The following is a 20,555-nucleotide window of genomic DNA, read 5'->3' as shown; positions in this document are numbered from 1 at the left end:
AATTTCATTCTTTATATAGAATGACCCAGCACTATTTGTTGAAACGACTAGAAAGATCTTTTAAAAACATAGATCAGATCATAATCCTTCTCTGATTAAAACTTTTAATAACTTTCCATTGCACTTACAATAAAATCCAAATTTGTCTGCCTACCTCTTCACTCTCATTTTATGCCACTCTGTCTCTTGCTCACCAGGCTGCCACGTCTCTCATTTCCCAGAATAAATAAAGCTTAATTTTTTCTCAGTTTCATCTTTCTTCATTTCTCACCTTAAATATCATCTCATAGATGACTTTTCTCAACTTTTCTCCTAAAGTAGGTTCTTTGTTCCATCCCACTTATTTCTTATATCGTCTAATTTTCTTCATAGCCTTATTTATTTATTTTACTACTTTACTTTTGTACTTTTGAGTAATACTTCTTTGCATTTTACATAGCGTTTTGCATATTGTATACATTCAATTCCCAAGTCAAGTTGTTAGAAACTAGAGGAACTAGAGTTTACAATTATATGGGATGTAAAAAAATCACCTGTCATTACTCTTATTTTACAGACCCAAAAACCAAAGTCTAAAGAGTGTGAATGAGTTGTCTGGAGTCAGAAAGAGTTGATTTTGAGAACTCTAATTTCCACACTGATTTGCCCTATTCCTATGTGATGCATTTTTTGCAAAATTACTAAAATGAAGAGGTTTTTTGGTAATTTCTTATAAATGACATTATTTTTCTAAGCCTTCTTTCTAAAATGCCTGGATTGGGCCCTCAAATGGATGGACGGGACCTGGTTAGGAAGGCCGGAAGTCACACTTCACAAGGGCACGGCATTAGACCACTTCTTTGTTTCTCGCTCCCTGGCTGTGTCCTCCTCCCCCCTACCCCCCCAAGCCAGCTCTCCCGCGCGCCCCTGTCCTTTCCCTTCTTCCGGGTCAACCGCCCCCACGACAGCCACCCTGAGGCCCCGCCCCCTTCAGGGCCGCGTGCCCTGCGCCAAGATGGCGCCAGGCGCTTCTGCTCTGGGGGAAGTGAGCTCACGCTACCCCGGAAGGGAAGGCGGGGAAAGAGCAGGCGGGTGGGTGACCCGCCGTGGGGCTGTGGGTGGGGCGGCGGCCGCAGCTGTGGCATTCACGTTTGGAGCTAGAGAGAGGGCGCGCGACCCGCCGGCCCCTGGGAGCCCAGTCGAGGTCCCAGGGCCGGGGGGGTTGGAGGAAGTCGCTCCGAGAGGCTCGCCACGGGTCGGAGAAGAGACGGCCCTGGGAGCCTCCTTCGCAGTCCCTTCTCCGGGGCTGCGCGCGGGCGGCCGCAGCTCTGTCTCGGGGGCTGCGGCGGGAACCGTCGAGCGGGCTGGACGAAACCCTCCCTCGGAGGACCCGCTGGAGGAGAAGAGGGAGCAGGGTGGTCAGGCCGTCCGCTCAGAGGTCAGGCCTCGGGTCGCGTTCCGTGGTCCTCCGTCCTTCGCCCAGCCCTCTTGGCTAGAGCCCGCGACCTCCCCACGCTGCTTCAGCTTCTCTTTTGAGTATGCCACCAAACCCTCTGGCAGGGTGAGCTTTTTTCCTCCTTGCTTTTGTCGGGAAGAAGATACATATTTAAAGGATCTCTGTCCTCGTTGCTACCCCTGCCCTCTTAAAAGTTTTCCTTCGGTAGGAATGCTTGTATTCCTAAGCCTGGACCATTTGATGATTCCCACTCCAGCCGCGGCCTGATTTAGTCACTGGAATCACCTTCAGATCGAATCTTAAAAATTATCACCTACAAAACTACTCTGCAGAGTTGTTCTCTCCCGCCCCAGAAGGGCAGATGGACTTCGGAGTTAAGATGCAGGGGGGTGAACCAGTGTCAACAATGAAAGTCTCAGAGAGTGAAGGAAAGCTGGAGGGCCTGGCCACAGCGGTGACCCCGAACAAGAACAGCAGCAACAGCAGCTGTGGGGGTGGAATCAGCAGCAGCAGCAGCAGCCGCGGTGGCAGTGCAAAAGGCTGGCAGTACAGGTATGGCACTTTCTCCAAGGCGGTTTCCTCAGGTGGGGGTAAGTATGCCGGAGTCTGCCTTTCTGCAGTCGTTTAAAGGTAAAGTTACCCCGGACTTCCAGAAGCAACATCTCATTTGGACCTGGGGTCTCATCTTTCATTAGCAAGATATTCATTCATTCATGCGTCCGTTCAACAGGTATTTATGAAGGCCTTTTGGAGGATACAGAAATGTATTCCTGAACTTCCTCTAACATCCCTAGGGTTAATCCCTCCTACGATTTAATTTTTTTGTACTCCTTTTTTTGCCCGTGTTGTAATTTGTTTACAGGCCTGCCTCCTCTGCTTGACTGTGAGGGCAGGAACTGCCTAACTCAGCTCTCTCCAGAAGCTAGCAAATGCTAGGTGCTGAAAACGTATTTGTCAGGTGATTGAATGGAATCATTGAGTAAGAAGATTCTTGCCTCAGTTTGTGACTTAGAAGGGGAGATATACATAAATAATTTGAATACAGGGGCAAAGGTACGGATGCTACTGCGTCTGATACTCTAGACCAGTGAGCCTTAAGATGTTTCAGTTTGAGTTGGTCAGGCCATCTACAAACTCTTCCTTTTTTTTTTTTTTTTTTAAGATTTGTTTACTTGACAGAGAGAGATAGCCAGCAAGAGAGGGAACACAAGCAGGCGGAGTGGGAGAGGAAGAAGCAGGCTCCCAGAAGAGCAGGGAGCCTGATGCGGGGCTGGATCCCAGGACTCTGGGATCAGGCCCTGAGCCGAAGGCAGACGCTTAACAACTGAGCCACCCAGGCGGCCCTACAAACTGTCTTGTTGAGAAATTCTACATTTGTTAATTTTTATTAATATGAAGGAAAAATTGAAGGAACAGGAAGAGAGTGCTGGAGAAGCAGTGGTAGTTTTGTTTCTGTTTTTGATATGTAAAGTAGAGGGGGGTATAACCATCCATAATCTTTAATTGAAGTATATTTGACTTGGAGCTTAATTATATTCAGGCATACAACACAATGATTCCATATTTGCGTGTGTTCTGGAAATGATCACAGTAAGTCTAGTGAACATCCATCACCATATATAGTTACAATGTTATTTTTTTAAGGATTTATTTATTTAGTTTAGAGAGCACGGGGGAGAGTGAGTGAGAGATACATGTGCCCGTGCAAGTGTGCATCGGCACTGGGTGAGCAGAGGGAGAGGGAGCTCAAGTAGACTCTGCTGAGTCTGGAGCCCAACTGGAAGCCCAGTATTACTACTGTGAGATCGCGACCAGAGCTGAAATCAAGAATTGGTGACCAACTGAGTGAGCTGAGCCACCCAGGCTCCCCCATAGTTATAATATTTTTTTTTTATTATGATGAGAACTTCTAAGATTTCTCTCTAAGCAACTTATAAATGCCCAATATAGTATCATTAATTTTAGTCACCATGCTGTGCATTACATCCCCAGGACTTACTTTGTAACTGGAAGCTTATACCTTTTGACCACCTTCACCCAGTTCACAGCCCAACCCTCCACCCCACGCTGCCTCTGTGGCAACCACCGATCTCTCTCTGTATCTGTGAGTTCTTTTTTATTTTGTTCTGTTTGGTTTTTTAGATTCCACATGTAAGTAAGACCATACAGTATTTGCTTGTCTTGTCTTTGTCTAACTTATATAACATAATGTCGTCAAGGTCCATCCATGTTTTTGCAAAATGGCAAGATTTCCTTTTTTTGTGGCTGAGTAATATTACATTTTATATACCACATTTTCTTTATTTGTTCACTTAGGACACTTAGGTTGCTGGACACTTAGGACGCTTAGGTTGCTTCCATGCCTTGGCTATTGTAAATACTGCTGCATTGAACATGGGGGTGCAGATAATCTTTTCAAGTTAATGTTTTCATTTTTTTTTTTCAGATCAATACCCAGAAATAGAATTGCTAGATCACCAGAATCTTAAGAATGAATGAAATCAGGCTATTTCATGGTATTGAAACTAAAGGAATGAATTCTTAAATTTTGGCTAACTGACTGCCTGTGTACCTAATTCTGGGCCTTTTCAGCCCTGTGCTGTTTGTATTGTGAAATTTGAAAGGAATTAAAGCCAAGATTTTGTGAAGGATATACATTTATCATGAATAACGTCCACGTATGTGAAACATGCATGACTATATTAGCATACAGAAGTGAAGTGTAGAAAATTATAACTTTGTATTGGTAAGTAATTCCAGGACAAGAAAGTATATTTAGTTATCGTGAGATATTTAGGCTCACTTTTGGAATCAGCATGATCTTTTTTTGTTTTTTTAGTGGCTTTAGACTAACCATATAAAATTATCAATTACTTGGTAGGGATATTTTGATAATGACTTAAGGAAGGAAAATAAAGTAATATTCCAAGTCAGAAGTCAGTCTTCTGATATCCTCAACTTTTTGAAACAGAGTCTCAGTTGAATTGAAAAGTGAAACAGGTTTCTTAGTGCTAGAGTTAGTTGTCATAAAACCATGCACTTTACTCCTGTACTTTGATTCAGAATCGTATTATCCCTTATTTAGGGTATTTACTTAATGGTTATGTAATTTTCAAACCAGAATCTGTTGGAAGCACAAGTGAAAAAGATTATCACGGGAAATGTACCAGTGAAAATGGCAACTGAAAATGTAGGACAGTCCAAGAAGATTTGAAAAATTAACATGCAGACTCAGCTGTATTACTTCCTAGTACAATAATCAGTCACAATGACCTAAGTCATCCAGGAAAGCACACTATGTTTAAGAAGGCAGAGAACCATATGATACAGTGGTGAAAAATTTCAAAGGAAATAGCTGAAAGAAAAGATTCTTAAATATCTGGAAAATGCAGTTATGTGGAACTCTCCCCATGGGTGCAGCTATATAATGCATTACTTCATTTACATACTGACATTTTTATTTTAATGAGGTTTGTCCAAGGCTGATCTGATCCTTCAACCTAGCCCCAATCTAATTTGTTCCTTTGTCCTCTAGGACATTGATCAAGCAGTTTTCTCCATTGTCCTGTGTTGCTTTCTCTTTCCTGGCTTCTTCCCCTGAGACTCAGTCTCTAGACTTTAAGAACAACCACAGTAATAAAACCCAACCTAATCCTTTCCTCTTTAAAGTCGTTTACACTCAACTGCCTCCTTTTTCTTAATCCTCATTTATTGCTCAACTCTATAGACAGTTGGCTCTATCCTCACCAAGGATATGAATGAAAATGATGAATTTTTTTAGAGTCATATTCCCATTCTCTGTAAGTGTATTTGTTACAACTCTTTTCTTGAGATTTTATTTTTAAGCAATCTCTACACCTAACGTTGGGCTAGAACTCAAAGCCCATGAGATCAAAAGTCGCATGCTCCACTGAGCCAGCCAAGCACCTCTCTTTTCTTGACTTTAGTCTTTTCTTTTGGTTTCTCCTTTATCCCTCTGACTGTTCCTTTCGCAGTATCTTTGGTTGGCTCTTTTCCTTAAAAGTATGGTATGATATTTCATCATCTTCTTAAGCTGTGTGTTTTCTGTTTGTTATCTCATTCTCTTCCATGGCCTCAGCTATTTCTGGAATTTGGGAGCCAATACATCCAACTGTCTATCTGTAATTTGCTACTATCCCATTTTAAAAATGGAGATTTTTGGTTATGTCTTATTGAGTAGTTGAAATTCAGTAAAGACTCCTTGATGCAGACCCTGGGCTTTGGCTTTGCAAACTTAGAAAATTAATTAGCGTAATGTTTTCAAGGTTTGTAAGTGCTATAATGTGTATCATTACTTCATTTTTATGGCTGAATAATATTCTGTTATTTGAATATACCACATTTTGCTTATCCATTCATCAGTTGATGGACATTTGGGTTGTTTCCATTTTGTGGCTATTATGAATAATAATAACACACTTGTGTTCAGGTTTTGTGTGGACATGTATTTTCATTTCTCTTGGGTGTATATCTGGGATGGAATTGCTGGTTCATACGGTAATTGTATGTTTAACTTCTTGAACTGCCAGACTATTTTCGAAAGCAGCTGCACCATTTTACATTCTTGCCAGCAGTGTATTAGGATTTTAATCTCTTCACATCCTTATCAGCACTTGTCTTTCTGATTTTAACTCTCCTAGTGGTTGTGAAATGGTATCTCATTGTGGCTTTGAATTGCATTTTCCTGAAGTCTAATAACATTGAGTGTCTCTTCACGTACTTACTGGTCATTTGTGTATCATCTTTGGAGAAATGTCTATTCAGATCCTTTGCCCATTTTTAAGTTGGAGTATTTATCTTTTTTTTAATCTCTTCTTTTTTAAGATTTACTTATTTATTTAGTTGACAGAGAGCGTGCGAGAGAGGGAACACAGGCAGGGGGGAGTGAGAGAGGGAGAAGCTGGCGTCCCGCAAAGCAAGGAGCCCTATGTGGGGCTTGATCCCAGCATCCTGGGATCATGAAGCCTAAGGCAGACAGTTAACAACTGAGCCACCCAGGTGCCCTACTTATCTTTTTATTATTGAGTTTATGAGATTTTTATGTATTCTGGATACATTTCCCTTATCAGATATATTTTCTCTTATTCTGTGGAGTACCTTTTCACTTTCTTGATGATATTGTTTACAGCACAAAAGCTTTTAATTTTCATGAAACCCAATCAGTTTTCTTTTCTTTTCTTTTTTCTTTTTTCTCCCCCACTTATGCTTGGTGTCACATCTAAGAAACCATTGCCAAGTTCAGGACTGCAAAGGTTAATGGATTTATTTCTAAGAGTTTATATTAGCACTTCCATTTAGGTCTCTGATCCATTTTGAATTACTTTTTTTAATGATTAGTTACATTTTTTCTTTTGTGAAGTGTCTGCTTATATGTTTTATTCATTTTTCTATTTTTTCTCATTATTTTTCTTGTTAATATACTTGAAGTATACCTGAAAAATATTACGTCAATTAATATTTTTAATTTTTAATACCAATAGTACTTTAAAGATGTTTTATTGCCTTTTTTTTTCTAAACAAGTAAAAGAAGTATATACAGTGAAATGCTTACCTTTCATATTTGTCCCACCTGCCCAGTTTCCCTCCCTGAAGTCACTATCGTTTACTGATTTCTTCACGGTAGTTCCAGAGAAATTTATATTAGTTCTTTATATAATATATAAACATATGCAACATGTTTTAATTTTTTTTTCAAGATTGTATTTATTTATTTATTTGACAGCGAGAGACAGCCAGCGAGAGAGGGAACACAAGCAGGGGGAGTGGGAGAGGAAGAAGCAGGCCCTCAGTGGAGGAGCCTGATGTGGGACTCGATCCCATAACGCTGGGATCACGCCCTGAGCCGAAGGCAGACGCTTAACCGCTGTGCCACCCAGGCGCCCCAACATGTTTTAATTTTGTACAGTTAAATTATTTGCTAAACTTGGTATAAGGGGTTTTCCTAGCTGTGTTTTAATTTTTATATGTTTTTCAGGCATATAGAAAACTTTTATCAGTCAGAACTCTTACACTTTTTTCCCCTTTCACTTCAAATTATAGAAAATTATTTATTTATTTATTTAAAGTACTTTCCATGCCCAATGTGGGGCTTGTACTCACAACCCCGAGATCAATGTTAGATTAAGGGTTGCATGTTCCACCAACGGAGCCCACCAGGCGCCCCTAGAAAGTTCTTTTTTTTTTTAAGATTTTATTTATTTGAGAGAGAGAGAGCATGTGCACATGTGCTCATAAGTGAGTGTGGGGAAGGGCAGAGAGGGAGAAGCAGACTCCTGATGAGCAGGGAACCCGCCATGGGGTTCGATCCCAGGACCCTGGGATCATGACCTGAACTGAAGGCAGATGCTTACCTGATTGAGCCACCAAGGTGCCTGAAAGTTATTTATTTATAAATATTTATTTTCTTATAGTTTTAAAATGATTTGGTAACTATGTATTTGTTTTGAATTTATTTTGAAATATGTGAGATAGTGTATTATCTACTTTTGTGTTACAAATTACCCCAAAATTTAGTGTGTTGAAACAGCAAGATTTTTTAATCCCACAGTGTCGTGAAGCTTAGGTGGGTCCACTGGTTCTGGGTCTTTCAGAAGGCTCAGTTGAGGCTCAACTGGGAAGAATTTACTTCCTGTCTCACTCGTGGCTCTTGGCACAATGCAGTTCTTTTGACCTGTTGGACAAAGACCTCAGTTCCTTATAAACTGACTGCCAGCCGCCTCCTTTGGTTCCTGGCTGCATGGGCCCCCACACGGAGCATCTTACTACTTGGCAGCATGTTTCATCAGAGTGAGGAAGTGAGAAAGCAAGAGAACGCAATCAAGATGGAAGTCTTAACAGTCTTTTGTAACTTAAACATAGGAGTGAAGTCCCATCACTTTTCACTATTCATTAGAAGTAGGTGATAAAGGTCAGCCCACACAGGGGTGTGAAAACCAGCAGGTGGGGATCACTGGGAGCCATACAAGAAGGTGCCTATTACAGATGTTAGTATAAATAGACTCTATAGGTTGTCATCTTCTGTTGAGATAGATTTGACAAATAGGCAGTTGGAAATCTGTTTCTAAAGCTGAGAGTTTGGGACTGAAACTGATTGTCAGGGAATAAGAGGAGCTACTAGAAGATCCTGTCGCAGTGACCTAGACATAAGATAATACAGGGAAGGTGTTAGTAGGCAGGAAAAGAAGGAAACTGTTAAGAGGAAGGTCGACAGACCTTGGTGATTGATTGGATGGAGGCTTGTAGTGAGGGAAGGAAGTGAAAATAGGCATCCGTCATCCAGATTTGAAACTTTGAGAAATCTATAGGGGAAACAGGTTTGGGGAGTCAAATGATGCATTTGGTTTTAGGTACGTTGAGCTAAAGTTGCCAGAATGTTGACGTTGCATAACCAGCTAGACCTTAGAGATGTGGGGCATTGGGAAGGTAGATAATTGCCTTTATAGTATCAAGAATGTTTTCACTTCTGTTGTCACATTTAACCCTCACAACAGCTCTTAGAGGAAGGTAGGACATTGTTATCCCCATTTTACAATTGAAGAAAATGAAGCAAAATGAATTGGCTAAGGCTACGTAACTAGTAAGTAGAAGAACTTTTATTTCTAGGTAGTTATTTGCATAAAGGTATTTAAAAGATAAACTCTCTAAAGGAATGAATAATAATTATTATTTTTTTAAGATTTTATTTATTTGAGAGAGAGCGAGAGACAGCAAGCACGAACTGTGGGCAGCAGAGGAGGTGGGAGAAGCAGATTCCCTGCTGAGCAGAGCCTGATGCGGGGATCAATCCCAGGACCCTGGATCATGGCCTGAGGCGAAAGCACATGCTTAACCGACTGAGCCACGCAGGTGCTCCATTAGTAATTACTACTATTTTTAAAAGATTTTATTGAGAGAGAGAGCACACACTTGGGAGCACATGTGTGCGCAAATGGGGGAGGGGCAGAGAGAGACTCTCAAGCAACTCTGTGCTGGTTGCAGAGCCCTGCAGCCCACTCAGGCCTTGAGATCATGACCGGAGCTGAAATCAAGAATCAGATGCTTAACTGACTGGACCACCCACGTGCCCCATGGAATGAATAATTACTGATAAATAGTTTAGACCGTGGTGGGTTCATCATTTACTAGTATTCTAACTCATGCAGCAAATATTTTTGAGCATCTACCATGTGTGAAGCCCTGTTAGTTCCAGATTAATGTATCCATTCATAACCATGAAAAGTAAGGACTCCCAAGGCTTATTTGGGGAGAAATCTGAAAAAGAATCAGAAAAGAGGGGTGCCTGGCTAGCTCAGTTGGTAGAGCATGCCACTCTTTTTTTTTTTTCTTTTTTTTTTTAAGATTTTATTTATTTATGTGACAGAGAGACAGCCAGCAAGAGAGGGAACACAGACAGGGGGAGTGGGAGAGGAAGAAGCAGGCTCCCAGCAGAGGAGCCTGATGTGGGTCTCCATCCCGGAACGCTGGGATCACGCCCTGAGCCGAAGGCAGATGCCCAACGACTGCACCACCCAGGCGGCCCAGAGCATGTCACTCTTGATCTTGGTCTTATGAATTCAAACCCCACACTGGGTATAGAGATTACTTAAAAATAAAGTCTTTCAAGAAAAAAAGAAAAGAAGGAAGGAAGGAAAACAAAGAAGGAAGGAAGAGAAGGAAGGAAGGAAGAAAAGAAAGAAAGAAAAAGGGAAGAGCCTCAGTTGCATTTGCAGAGTATATATCATGATGCCCCAAGCTGAGAAGTAAATTGATTAATTTAGCCTTAAATTTTCTTCCACAGTAATTTATATTCATATGTTGTGGTCTTTGCTCACCATTTAAAAGGAAATTACATTTCTTAATTTTGGATTGTTCCTTCATTTTCGTAATAAATGTTTAAAGTTTATAAAATGTGCTTGTTTCCATTATTTTCACATTCTTCGTGTCAGCTTTTAGAAAAATTTACAAATCTGCAAATATGCCACTTGTTTATTGAAATGGACAGAAGAGAACTACCCAGAGGAGGAACTGAAAAGCAAATTGGGGTATATAACAGACCTGCTTTTCTTATTTTGGCCTCCATGCTGGCTAAGCACCATTAACAAACAGGCAGATCTCTTTTCCTCATTAGCTCTTAGTTCCGGGTTTCAGGAAATGGAAAGAAGTCTACAATGTATAGTATAGAAATAATTTTTACAGTCAGATCTGGTGTCTAGCGCTGTGAATACTCTGTTACAAGGAAAAGTACCTATTTGCAAATGGAGAAAGGAGATCTGCCTAAATATAACCTAACATTTACTGTCTTCAAGGTTTGACCACTTCTTTCGAGTTTGATTTGAAGAAATCATGAATGTTTGCTTTTTTTCTCTGTAGGGATTAAAGGAAAGTTGAATGTGTATTTCTGTACCCCAGTTTCTTTTTTCCTCATCTGAAATTTGCAATTGATGCTAGTAAAAATAAGGGAAAGGCAACTTAAGAGGCACATAATTGAAAACTATAAAATATTATTCCAAAAATCTAGTGGGGGGATGCCTGGGTGGCTCAGTCTGTTAAGCATCTGCCTTCAGCTCAGGTCATGAACCCGGGGTCCTGGAATCAAGTTCCACATCAGGCTTCTTGCTCAGAGGGGAGCCTGCTTCTCCCCTGCCTGCTGCTTCCTGTGCTTATGCCTGCTCACTCTCTCTGGCAGATGAATAAATAAAACCTTAAACAAACAAAAACCCACAAAAATTAGAACTATACCAAACCTTGAGGAAGAAGATTTGGTTTATTATACTCTGATTTCTTAATGTTTTATATTTTTGCTCTGTAGGTCTAAGTACAGTCCATTTGAGTTCATATTTTACATAGCAGTTACACTGTATCAAAACTATGCAAACAACTTAATGTTAGAACATGCAAATTAGTCTTTTAGTCCTTTTCGAATAAATTGCATGATTTAGGTTCAGAAGTTGTTGTCCATAAAATAGATTTGTGAGAAATTATGTCTTTTTAAACTCTCCTGTTTTTGCTGTTGAAAATAGTGGAGAATATTCTTGATGTAAATTATACTACCTTGCAGAGAGGGAACATCTTTTGTTCCCTTTGTTTGAGGGAACGTCTTCGTTAGCTGAGAATCTTCCCTTGTACTGATTTTGCTTAATAAAGTGATTTGTGTCCAGACTTACTCAGGTTTAAGTTAAAACCAAATTGCCTGATTAAATAGTTACATTACTGTTTTGGCATTACCATCTGGGTTTTAGAACAACTTAGTTTGGGTGCGAAAGATAGGATTCTCTTTTGGGTTTATTAGGTCTTGTAACAAAGCATTATTTCCCACTCTGTGTCTCCCTGTACTTGAGTTTTGGCTGTCTTTGCCGTTTACTTCCATTGCTGTTCTTGAGGTTGGTCAGAAAGGCCCTGGAGGGGAGAAACTGAAGTCTGTGATTGCTGCTGGCCGCAGCTGGAAACCCTAGTGAAAAGGTGGTAGGGAGAGAAAAAAAAAAACAAGAAGGAAAATAGGGAAAGAAAAAGGAGAGACAGAGCAAAGCGAGACGGGAAGAGGGAGAAGGAGGGAAGAAGGGAATGAGAATGATGTAAATGGTGAGATGAAATGCCACCAGTAGTTGCTTCTGAAAACAGCTTTCTTATCCTTGATAGAGGCCTTTTTAAAGTGCTGCCTGAGCCTGTATCGTCAGTTCTACAAAGAAAACTTCTTTATCAGTTTTGCAGATGTTTCACATATTTATAACATAAATGAAAAGTGTATTTTTAATGTAATTTTTTGGAACAGGTAATATGTTCACTTTATTAAAAAAATAATTAGAAGGTGTCCAATGAAAAATCTCTTCCCATCCTCTACTAGTTCAGATCTTCTACCTAAAAATGGCTTCTTGTGTGTGCTTCCAGAGAGGGTTTTTTTTTTTTTTCAAGATTTATTTATTTATTTGAGGCGGGGAGGGGGGGGAGGGTCAGTGGGAGAGGGAGAGACAGTCTTAAGCAGACTGCAGCCTGGGTTCAGTCTCATGAGATCATGATCTGAGCTGACACCAAGAGTTGGGCATTTAACTGACTGTACCACCCAGGTGCCCCCCAGAGATTTTTTTAAAAAGAATTCAGCAAATACATGTTTGTTGCACTTTTAGTTTTACCACAGAGGTATCTTACTATTTGTATTAGTTCAGGCTGCCATAACAGAATACTGTGCACTGGCTGGCTTAAATAACCCAGGTTTATTCTTACGTATCTGAAGACTGGAAGTCTGAGATCAGGTTTTTATTTGTGATAATAAAAGCCTAGAAATAAAACTCTGTTAGTAGGGGAACTGGTTAACTACATGATACTGCCATAAAATGGATGACTATGCAGATGTTAAGAATGAGTTAGAGCCGTATATGTCAGTATGAAACCATCCCTAAGAAAATTGTGAGAAAAGCAAGGTACAGAACTGTGTATAATTGCAAGCATTTGTTTAAAATGTGTGTGTGTGTGTGTGTGTGTGTGTGTGTGTGTGTATACACGTGCACTTGTAGGAGCATAGAGTATCTCTGACGACGTACACAGGAAATTGAGAGAAGTCCTCATCTCTGAGGAGAGAAACTGGTGGCTGGAAGACAGGGTTGGATCATGTAATGCACAGTAATGCTTGTTGGGAGATAGTTTTTCCTTTGTTCCTTACTGTTTTCTCCCCAAAAATTTATATAGCAAACAGTCTTGGAAGATATACTATCTCCCTTGTAAGCAAAAGTCAGGTTTATTTACCATCCACTTTAATAAACATAAGGTCTCCTTGCTGCAGAGATCACGCTGACTTATTGTCCACTAAAAGATCTGGGTTCCCTGTATAAGAGGTTCCTCACCTGTACCACAGCCTCCTGCGTGTGCAGTCATCTCTGGTCCTCTTTGTGTTGCCCTCTGTGATGGGAGTCTTGCTGTGGCTATTGAAGTCTCTTGTCTCTGACTCAGGAGTCTCATGCCTTCTGCCAGTATCCATGAAACTGGGCTAACTTGTTAGCTTGCAAGTAGGGTAACATCTCAGACACTTCATCGTTGTTGACAAAGTAACTACAGGAGAGTAACAGTAATTATTTCTCAGAATAAAAGATGTGGAAGTCTTAGGGCTTTTTAGGTCCCATCATTCTGACCTGAAAATAGCAGATTAAGAAGAGAGGACAGATCTAGAAAACTGATCTAGAAAATGAGCGTAGATCAGAGGAATTTGCCTATGGAGGAATTGACTTCTGCAGTGGGAGAGAACGAGTATTTTGTTGAGTGTTAACCATATTAAAATACATTTCAAAATTATATGGGTTGAAATATATTATCTCTTTTTTTCTTTCCTCATTGTAAATCTGCAAAACAGATTTTCTTACCCCCATTTACAGATGAGGAAACTCAGGACCAGATGTCTTACCTACTACCCAAGGTCACACTGAAGTTCATACCTGTATCTGTTTGGCACTAAGCCATGTTCTTTCCATTATAATAAACAGCTTTCTAACTTTGTTGAGGTATTAGAGGTGACTTTCTACTTTTCCATGTAGAAATTTTTTTGTGTCCCATCATCACTGAACCTCTGTCTGGCCTGTTATCTGCATAAGGGATTTCTTAGTTGTCTATAACAATCAGATTATGTTTAGGATTTTTTTTTTCTTTGGTCTGTATGGGCAAACATTTTACAGCTATGCTTCTCAAACTTTCTTGCTGAATATTCTCTCTTTTTTTCTTTTCTTTTTTTTCTTTTTTTTTTTTTTTTTGAGAGACAGAGAGGGAGAGAGAACCTGTGCATGCAAGTGTGACTGGGGCTGGGGAGAGGGGGATGGAGAGAGGGGGATGGAGAGAGGGAGAGAGAGAATCTCAAGCAGACTCCCTGCTGAGCATGGAGCCCAGCCCTTGATTTCAGCTCAGGTCACTCCTGAGATCATGACCTGAGTTGAAATCAGGAGTCAGATGCTTAACCAACTAAGCCGCCCAGGTTCCCTTCTTCCTGATAGTAGGTGCCTTAAATAGATCTAGTTTGTGAGTTAAAGTAGTCCGTGGCTGGTATAACTTTCATGAGAGTTTTTTGTATTATCTTCAAAATTCATGACAATTTTATATTCTACTCTGTGTCTGTTGCTTTCAGAGGTCAGTAAATAATACCCTGAGTTCAGGACCAGTTGAGAAATAGGACACAGGAATCAGGACATAAAATTGTCAGTTTTTTTTTTAAATTGTGGCAAAATATACATATGAAATTTACCATCTTTTTTTTAGGTATATGATTCTGTGTCACTAAGTACATTCACATTGTTATGCAACTATCACTACTATTCTCTTTTTTTTTTTAAGATTTTATTTATTTATTTATTAGAGCGCACACGAGCAGGAGGGGCAGAAGGAGAGGGAGAAGCAGACTCCCTGCTGAGCGGGAAGCCTGACATGGTGCTTGATCCCAGGACCCTGAAATCATGACGCTTAGCACAACTGAGCCACCCAGATACTCCTATCACTACAATTCTTTAGAATTTTTCATCATCCCAAACTAAAACTCTGTACCCATTAAATAATAACTCGCCATTCCCCACCCCAACCCTCAGCCCCTGGCAACCACTGTTCTATCTTCTGTCTCTGTGATTTTGACTACTCTTGGTACTTCATATAAGTGAAATTATACAATATTTGTCTTTTTGTATTTGGCTTACTTAGCATAATGGCCTCAAGTTTCATCCATGTTGCAGCATGTGTTACAATTTTCTCCCTTTTTAAGACTGAATAATATTTGATTGCATGTATTTGCCACATTTTATTTATCCATTTACATTTGGGTTGTTTCCATCTTCTGGCTATTGTGAATAATGCCACTGTGAACATTGGTATAACAAATACCTGTTCAAGTCCCTGCTTTCATTCTTTTGGATATATACCCAGAAATGGAATCACTGGATCCTATAGTAACTCGACATTTAACTTTTTGAGGACCCATTGTTGCTGTTTTCCACAGCAGCTGTACCATTTTACATTCCCACCAATAGTGCAGAAGGGTTCCAGTTTCTCCACATCCTTACCAACCCTTGTTCTTTTCTGTCTTTTGTTTGGTTTTGATAATAGACATCCTAATGGATGTTAAGAAACAGTTTTATTACTGGAAAAACTCACTGAAGAAAGCAGCAGCAGTTAACAGGGTAAGGTAGGTTTGCTATTTCCACCCTGGAATTAGGCACACTTATTTACCTAGTCACAGCCAGTTTGGAACACTCAGGTCTTTTCTCTGTCACAGCAGGTAAGAATGTCTTCTTTGGGTAGGAGGCAGATCCAAGGGAACAAGCCCAGAAAGGGTGAACCGTTCATGCCCAGCTGTGGAAGGTGTCAGGGTAAGAATGGGGAGGGGAGGACAGGAGCTCCCTGGAGAAGTTCTCCACATGGAAATGTGTCAGGAGGGAGCAAGTTTTGTTTTGTTTTGTTTTGTTTTTAACATTTACAAGAGTTTTGATATTAAAAATGTTTTAACTTCTTACAGTCAACTGAATTTGCTCTAGAATGCAGTCTGGTTTTACCTTAGTTCTCTAACCACCCAGCCCAGTTTTGGGCATGTGTAACCTAATTTGGGAAGTAAGTGTTTGTACGAAACAGTTCTACATCCCAAAAGAACAATGGTCTTAATGGTCACATTGGAAACTTTTAAAAAATTTCATCTATACCTAATAATAGATAGAAATAGCTCTATGCCTGAATTATGCCACCTATTCAAGATAATTGAACTTTTTATTTTATTTGTTTAAAGATTTTATTTATTTATGTGACAGAGAGACAGCCAGTGAGAGAGGGAACACAGCAGGGGAGCGGGAGGGGAAGAAGCAGGCTCCCAGCGGAGGAGCCCGATGTGGGACTCGATCCCAGAACGCTGAGATCACGCCCTGAGCCGAAGGCAGACGCTTAACGACTGTGCTACCCAGGCGCCCCGAGATAATTGAACTTTTTAAAAAAAGATTTTATTTATTTCTTTGAAACAGAGAGAGAGCACAAGCAGGGGGAGCAGGAGAGGGAGAAGCAGGCTCCCTGTTGAGCAGGGAGCCTGATGCGGGGCTTGATCTCCGGACTGTGGGGTCATGACCTGAGCTGAAGCAGTTGCTTAACTGACTGAGCCACACAGGCGCTTCGATAATTGAACATTTAAAAAATGTTTTGGTTGTAAAAATAATATGATATTAAAGTTGGAAAATGTGAAACAGTAAAGGGAGCAAAGTAAAACCATCCATAATTCCTCCTATCTGGTAATAACCATAATTACTACTTTGTGTAGTTTTGTTCTGTGTACATTTTTTATAGGCTATATAAAATTTGGTAGTCTGAAGTTTTAATGACCTTAAAATACTTTCCCATGTTTTTAGAAACTCATACACATTTTACTTGATGAATACTATTCTATGATACTTCTTTTTTTTAAGTATTAAATTCCAGTGGTTTAACATATAGTGTAATCTGTGATACTTCTTAATCATTCTCCTAATGTCATTCATTGAGCTTTTTTGTTTCCTTCCTCTCCATTTCTTTTTTTTCTTTATTATTATTATTTTAATTATTATAAATAGTGCTACAGTGGACACAGTTTCATATTATGTCTACATTTTTAATCATTTCTTAGACTAGATACCTGGAAGTAAAATTCTTGGGCCCAAGAGCATTAACATTTTTAAAAAATTTTAATTCCAGTATAATTAACATGGAGTGTTATATGAGTTTCAGGTGTACTATATAGTGATTCAGCAATTCTATGCATAACCCAATGTAAAGAGCATTAACATTTTTAAAGCTCTTAGCAGGAAGGGAGTACCTTTCACTTGACTTCATACTTTTGGGTATAGACTAAAACACAGTTGGAATTAGAATTTGTTTTATCTGAGATTGATTTGAGTATATAGGCTGTGAGTTGAATTTTTTTTTTCTTTTTTTTTTTGCCAGCAACTCAGAATTGTCTGGTGGTTTTATAGAAACATTCTGCTTCTCTCTTCCCATGGCTTAAATCATTCAGCAGAGATTTCTTGAACACCTGTTATATCCTAGGCTATACATGAGGTGCTGCAAGGAATACTAGGAGGAGTAAGAAGCAGTCACTGCTCGACAAAATATCATTTTACAGCAGAAGGAAGTACATGTGTTGCAGTCACTCCCATCTGCTGTCATTTGCTTTTTCCTTAGCTAAGCTGGCTGCTGTCTCCCTTCATCATGCTATTTATGCTATCAAGGGAATGGACCAAAACTAAGCTAATTTTGGAGGACAGTTTTTGTTTAGTAGAAAATAGGAATTTTGATCTGTGGCTTAACTGATTACAGCTTGCTTAAATTCCTGTCTGCAGTTCAATGTGTTAGGGTATCCAAGACTAATTCCTCTACCTGGGCTCTGGAAGCCACCTCCCTCCTGTTTTCCTCTTTCTCCTGAGTCTTGAGTCTTTCTGTCTCCTTCTCTTTGGGTGGTTAGAACTACCCTGTGTTAAGCCCACATCCTTGTAACCAGTCCTGTTTCTCCCACTCTCTCTTAATTATTACTGCCAGCTGACTATGCCTTCATCATTCCATTGATCTTTGTCTCTTGGTTGTTAAATCTAATAGAAACTTCTTAGTCTTCGTCTTATTTCACCCCTCAGTAGCTTTGAACATGCTTGACCACAAATTTATTTGAAATACTCCCAGTTTTCTTCCTGTTCTCAACTACTTATACCTTCTCTGCACTCCCTTGCCTTTAAAACTTTTCCTGAGGGTTCTTTCTTAGACTCTGTTCCATATAATCTTTCTTGGGTGATTTTATTTGCTCTCATAACTTCAAAACCAGTTACATGCTTATGTGCCGATTACTGCCAAATCTGTGTGTCCAACCCAAATCATGTTACCTTACTGGATATCTCGCTGTGTAAGTCCCACAGATCCCTGAAATTCAACATGTGAAATTGAAACAAACCCAAAACTTCCCAGTGAAGGTATTAGTATCTGCACAGTTGTTCCAGCTGGAAATCCGGGGGTAGCCCTGTCTCTTCTGTCTCACCCTTACTCTCACTGTTGATCTCTTTCACTTCACATCTAATCAGTCATGTCCAGTCATTTCAGCCTCAGTCACTATCGACTCCTGTGTCTTTATTTAGTGAATCCTGTGTCTTTAGTGAAATACCTTTCCCATTTTATATGACAGCTAAAAACACAGTCCCAATGTGTCTCTCCTCCAATAGGAGCCCTTTTCATTGTCTTTTTCTTTAAGGAGATACATTTCTCTTAGATTATGGTGTGGGGATGGAGAGAAATTCCCTTTTTAATTTTCCCATTCTTTTCAGTGGATTTGCGGAGTGGTTTGTGTTTTAGAAGGTACTGAGTAATTGTGCTGAACTGAAATGAAAGGATTTGAAACTCTTCAGAAAGTAGCTTAACTTTAAAAGCTTCTACAGAGCTTTCTTAAGTCTGATCAAGAAGGGGTAAGAAATAAGTGTGTTATAGTAACGGAGACTTAGGAATTGAAATAATCATTATTATTTCGGAGAAGATGAGGCTCACGTAAACTAAAATAATGCCACCTGTCATAGTTCAAATCAGTTGTTTTTATAGACTATCAGTGTATCATGTTGATTGATTTGCAAATATTGAACCACCCCTGCAGTCCCAAAATAAATCCCACTTCATTGTGGTGAATAATTCTTTTAATGTACTGTTGAAGTTGATTTGCTAGTATTTTATTGAGAATTTTTGCATCCGTGTTCATCAGGCCTATACTTACCCTTTTTAGTGGGTCTTTGTCTGGTTTTGGAATCAAGGTAATGCTGGCTTTGTAGAATGAATTTGAAGTTTTCCTTCTGTTTCTATTTTTTGGAGCAGTTTGAGAAGAGTAAGTATTAACTCTTCTTTAAATGTCTGTTAGAATTCCCCTGGGAAGACATCTGGCCCAGGACTTTTGTTTGTTGGGAGATTTTTGAGAACTGATTCAATTTCTTTGCTGGTTGTGGGTCTGTTCAAATTTTTGTATTCATGTTTCAGTTTTGGTAGTTTGTAAGTTTCTAGGATTTTCTCCATTTCTTCCAGGTTGCCCAGTTTATTGGCATATAATTTTTCATAGTATTCTTTTATAATTCTTTGTGGTTCTGTGGTGTTGCTTGTGATTTCTCTTCTTTCCTTCGTGATTTTATTTATTTGGGTCCTTTCTCTCTTCTTTTTGTAAATCTGGCTAGGTGTTTATCAATTTTACTAATTCTTTTGAAGAACCAGCAGTTAGTTTCGTTGATCTGTTCTTCTGTTTTTGTTTTGTTTAGTTTCTTTATCATTTATTTCCTCTCTAATCTTTATTATTTCCCTTCTTCTGCCAGCTTACGGTTTTATTTGCTGTTCTCTTTCTAGCTCCTTTAGGTATAAGGTAAGATTGTGTGTTTGAGACTTCTCTTGCTTCTTGAGGTAGGCCTGTATTTCAGTATATGTCCCTCTTTGCACTGCCTTTGCTGCATCCCAACGGTTTTCGACTGCCACATTCCCATTTGCTTCCATGTATGTTTTTATTTCTTTGATTCCTGGTTAACCCAGTCATTCTTCAGTAGGATGTTCCTTTTTTTTTTTTCCTTAAGATTTTATTTATTTATTTGTCAGAGAGACAGAACAAGCCAGGGGAGTGGCAGGCAGAGGGAGAAGCAGACTCGCTGCTGAGCAAGGAGCCTGATGTGGTACTTGATCATGACCTGAGCGGAAAGTAGACACTTAACCGACTGAGCCACCCAGGCGTCCTAGTAGGAATTTTTATAACTTCCGTGTATTTGAAGTCTTTCCAAATTTTTTCTGGTGGTTGATTTCAAGTTTTGGTCTGAAAATATGCATGATACGATCTTGATATTTTTGCACTTTTGAAGGCTGATTTGTGACCCAGTATGTGATCTCTCTGGAGAATGTTCCTTGTGCACTCAAAAAGAATATGTATTCTGCTGCTTTAGGATGAAATGTTCTGACTATATCTGTTAAGTCCATCTGGCCCAGTGTGTCATTCAAAGCCATTATTTCCTTGTTGATTTTCTGCTTACATGATCTGTCCATTGTTGTAAGTGGGGTGTTAAAGTCCCCTACTATTGCTGTTATTTTTATCAGTGAGTTTCTTTATGTTTATTATTAATTGATTTATATATTTGGGTGCTCCCAAGTTGGGGGC

At 39.7% G+C, this 20,555-nt stretch overlaps 1 protein-coding gene across 1 annotated transcript in view; it reads left to right on the top strand.

Moving 5' to 3' along the window:
* Positions 1 to 1,757: 1,757 nt before the first annotated feature.
* Positions 1,758 to 20,555, top strand: part of OSBPL11 (oxysterol binding protein like 11) — an 84,695-nt gene continuing 65,897 nt past the window's right edge. The window contains exon 1 of the mRNA XM_002916768.4: positions 1,758 to 1,987. Coding sequence (XP_002916814.2) covers positions 1,797 to 1,987 — 191 coding nt within the window. The 5' untranslated portion in view covers positions 1,758 to 1,796. The remainder of the gene's footprint in view (positions 1,988 to 20,555) is intronic.

This window comes from Ailuropoda melanoleuca, chromosome 1, assembly GCF_002007445.2.
Source record: "Ailuropoda melanoleuca isolate Jingjing chromosome 1, ASM200744v2, whole genome shotgun sequence".
Classification (NCBI taxonomy): domain Eukaryota; kingdom Metazoa; phylum Chordata; class Mammalia; order Carnivora; family Ursidae; genus Ailuropoda; species Ailuropoda melanoleuca.
The sequence above is the reverse complement of the archived record's forward strand: the minus strand, read 5'-3'. Positions and strand labels throughout refer to the sequence as shown.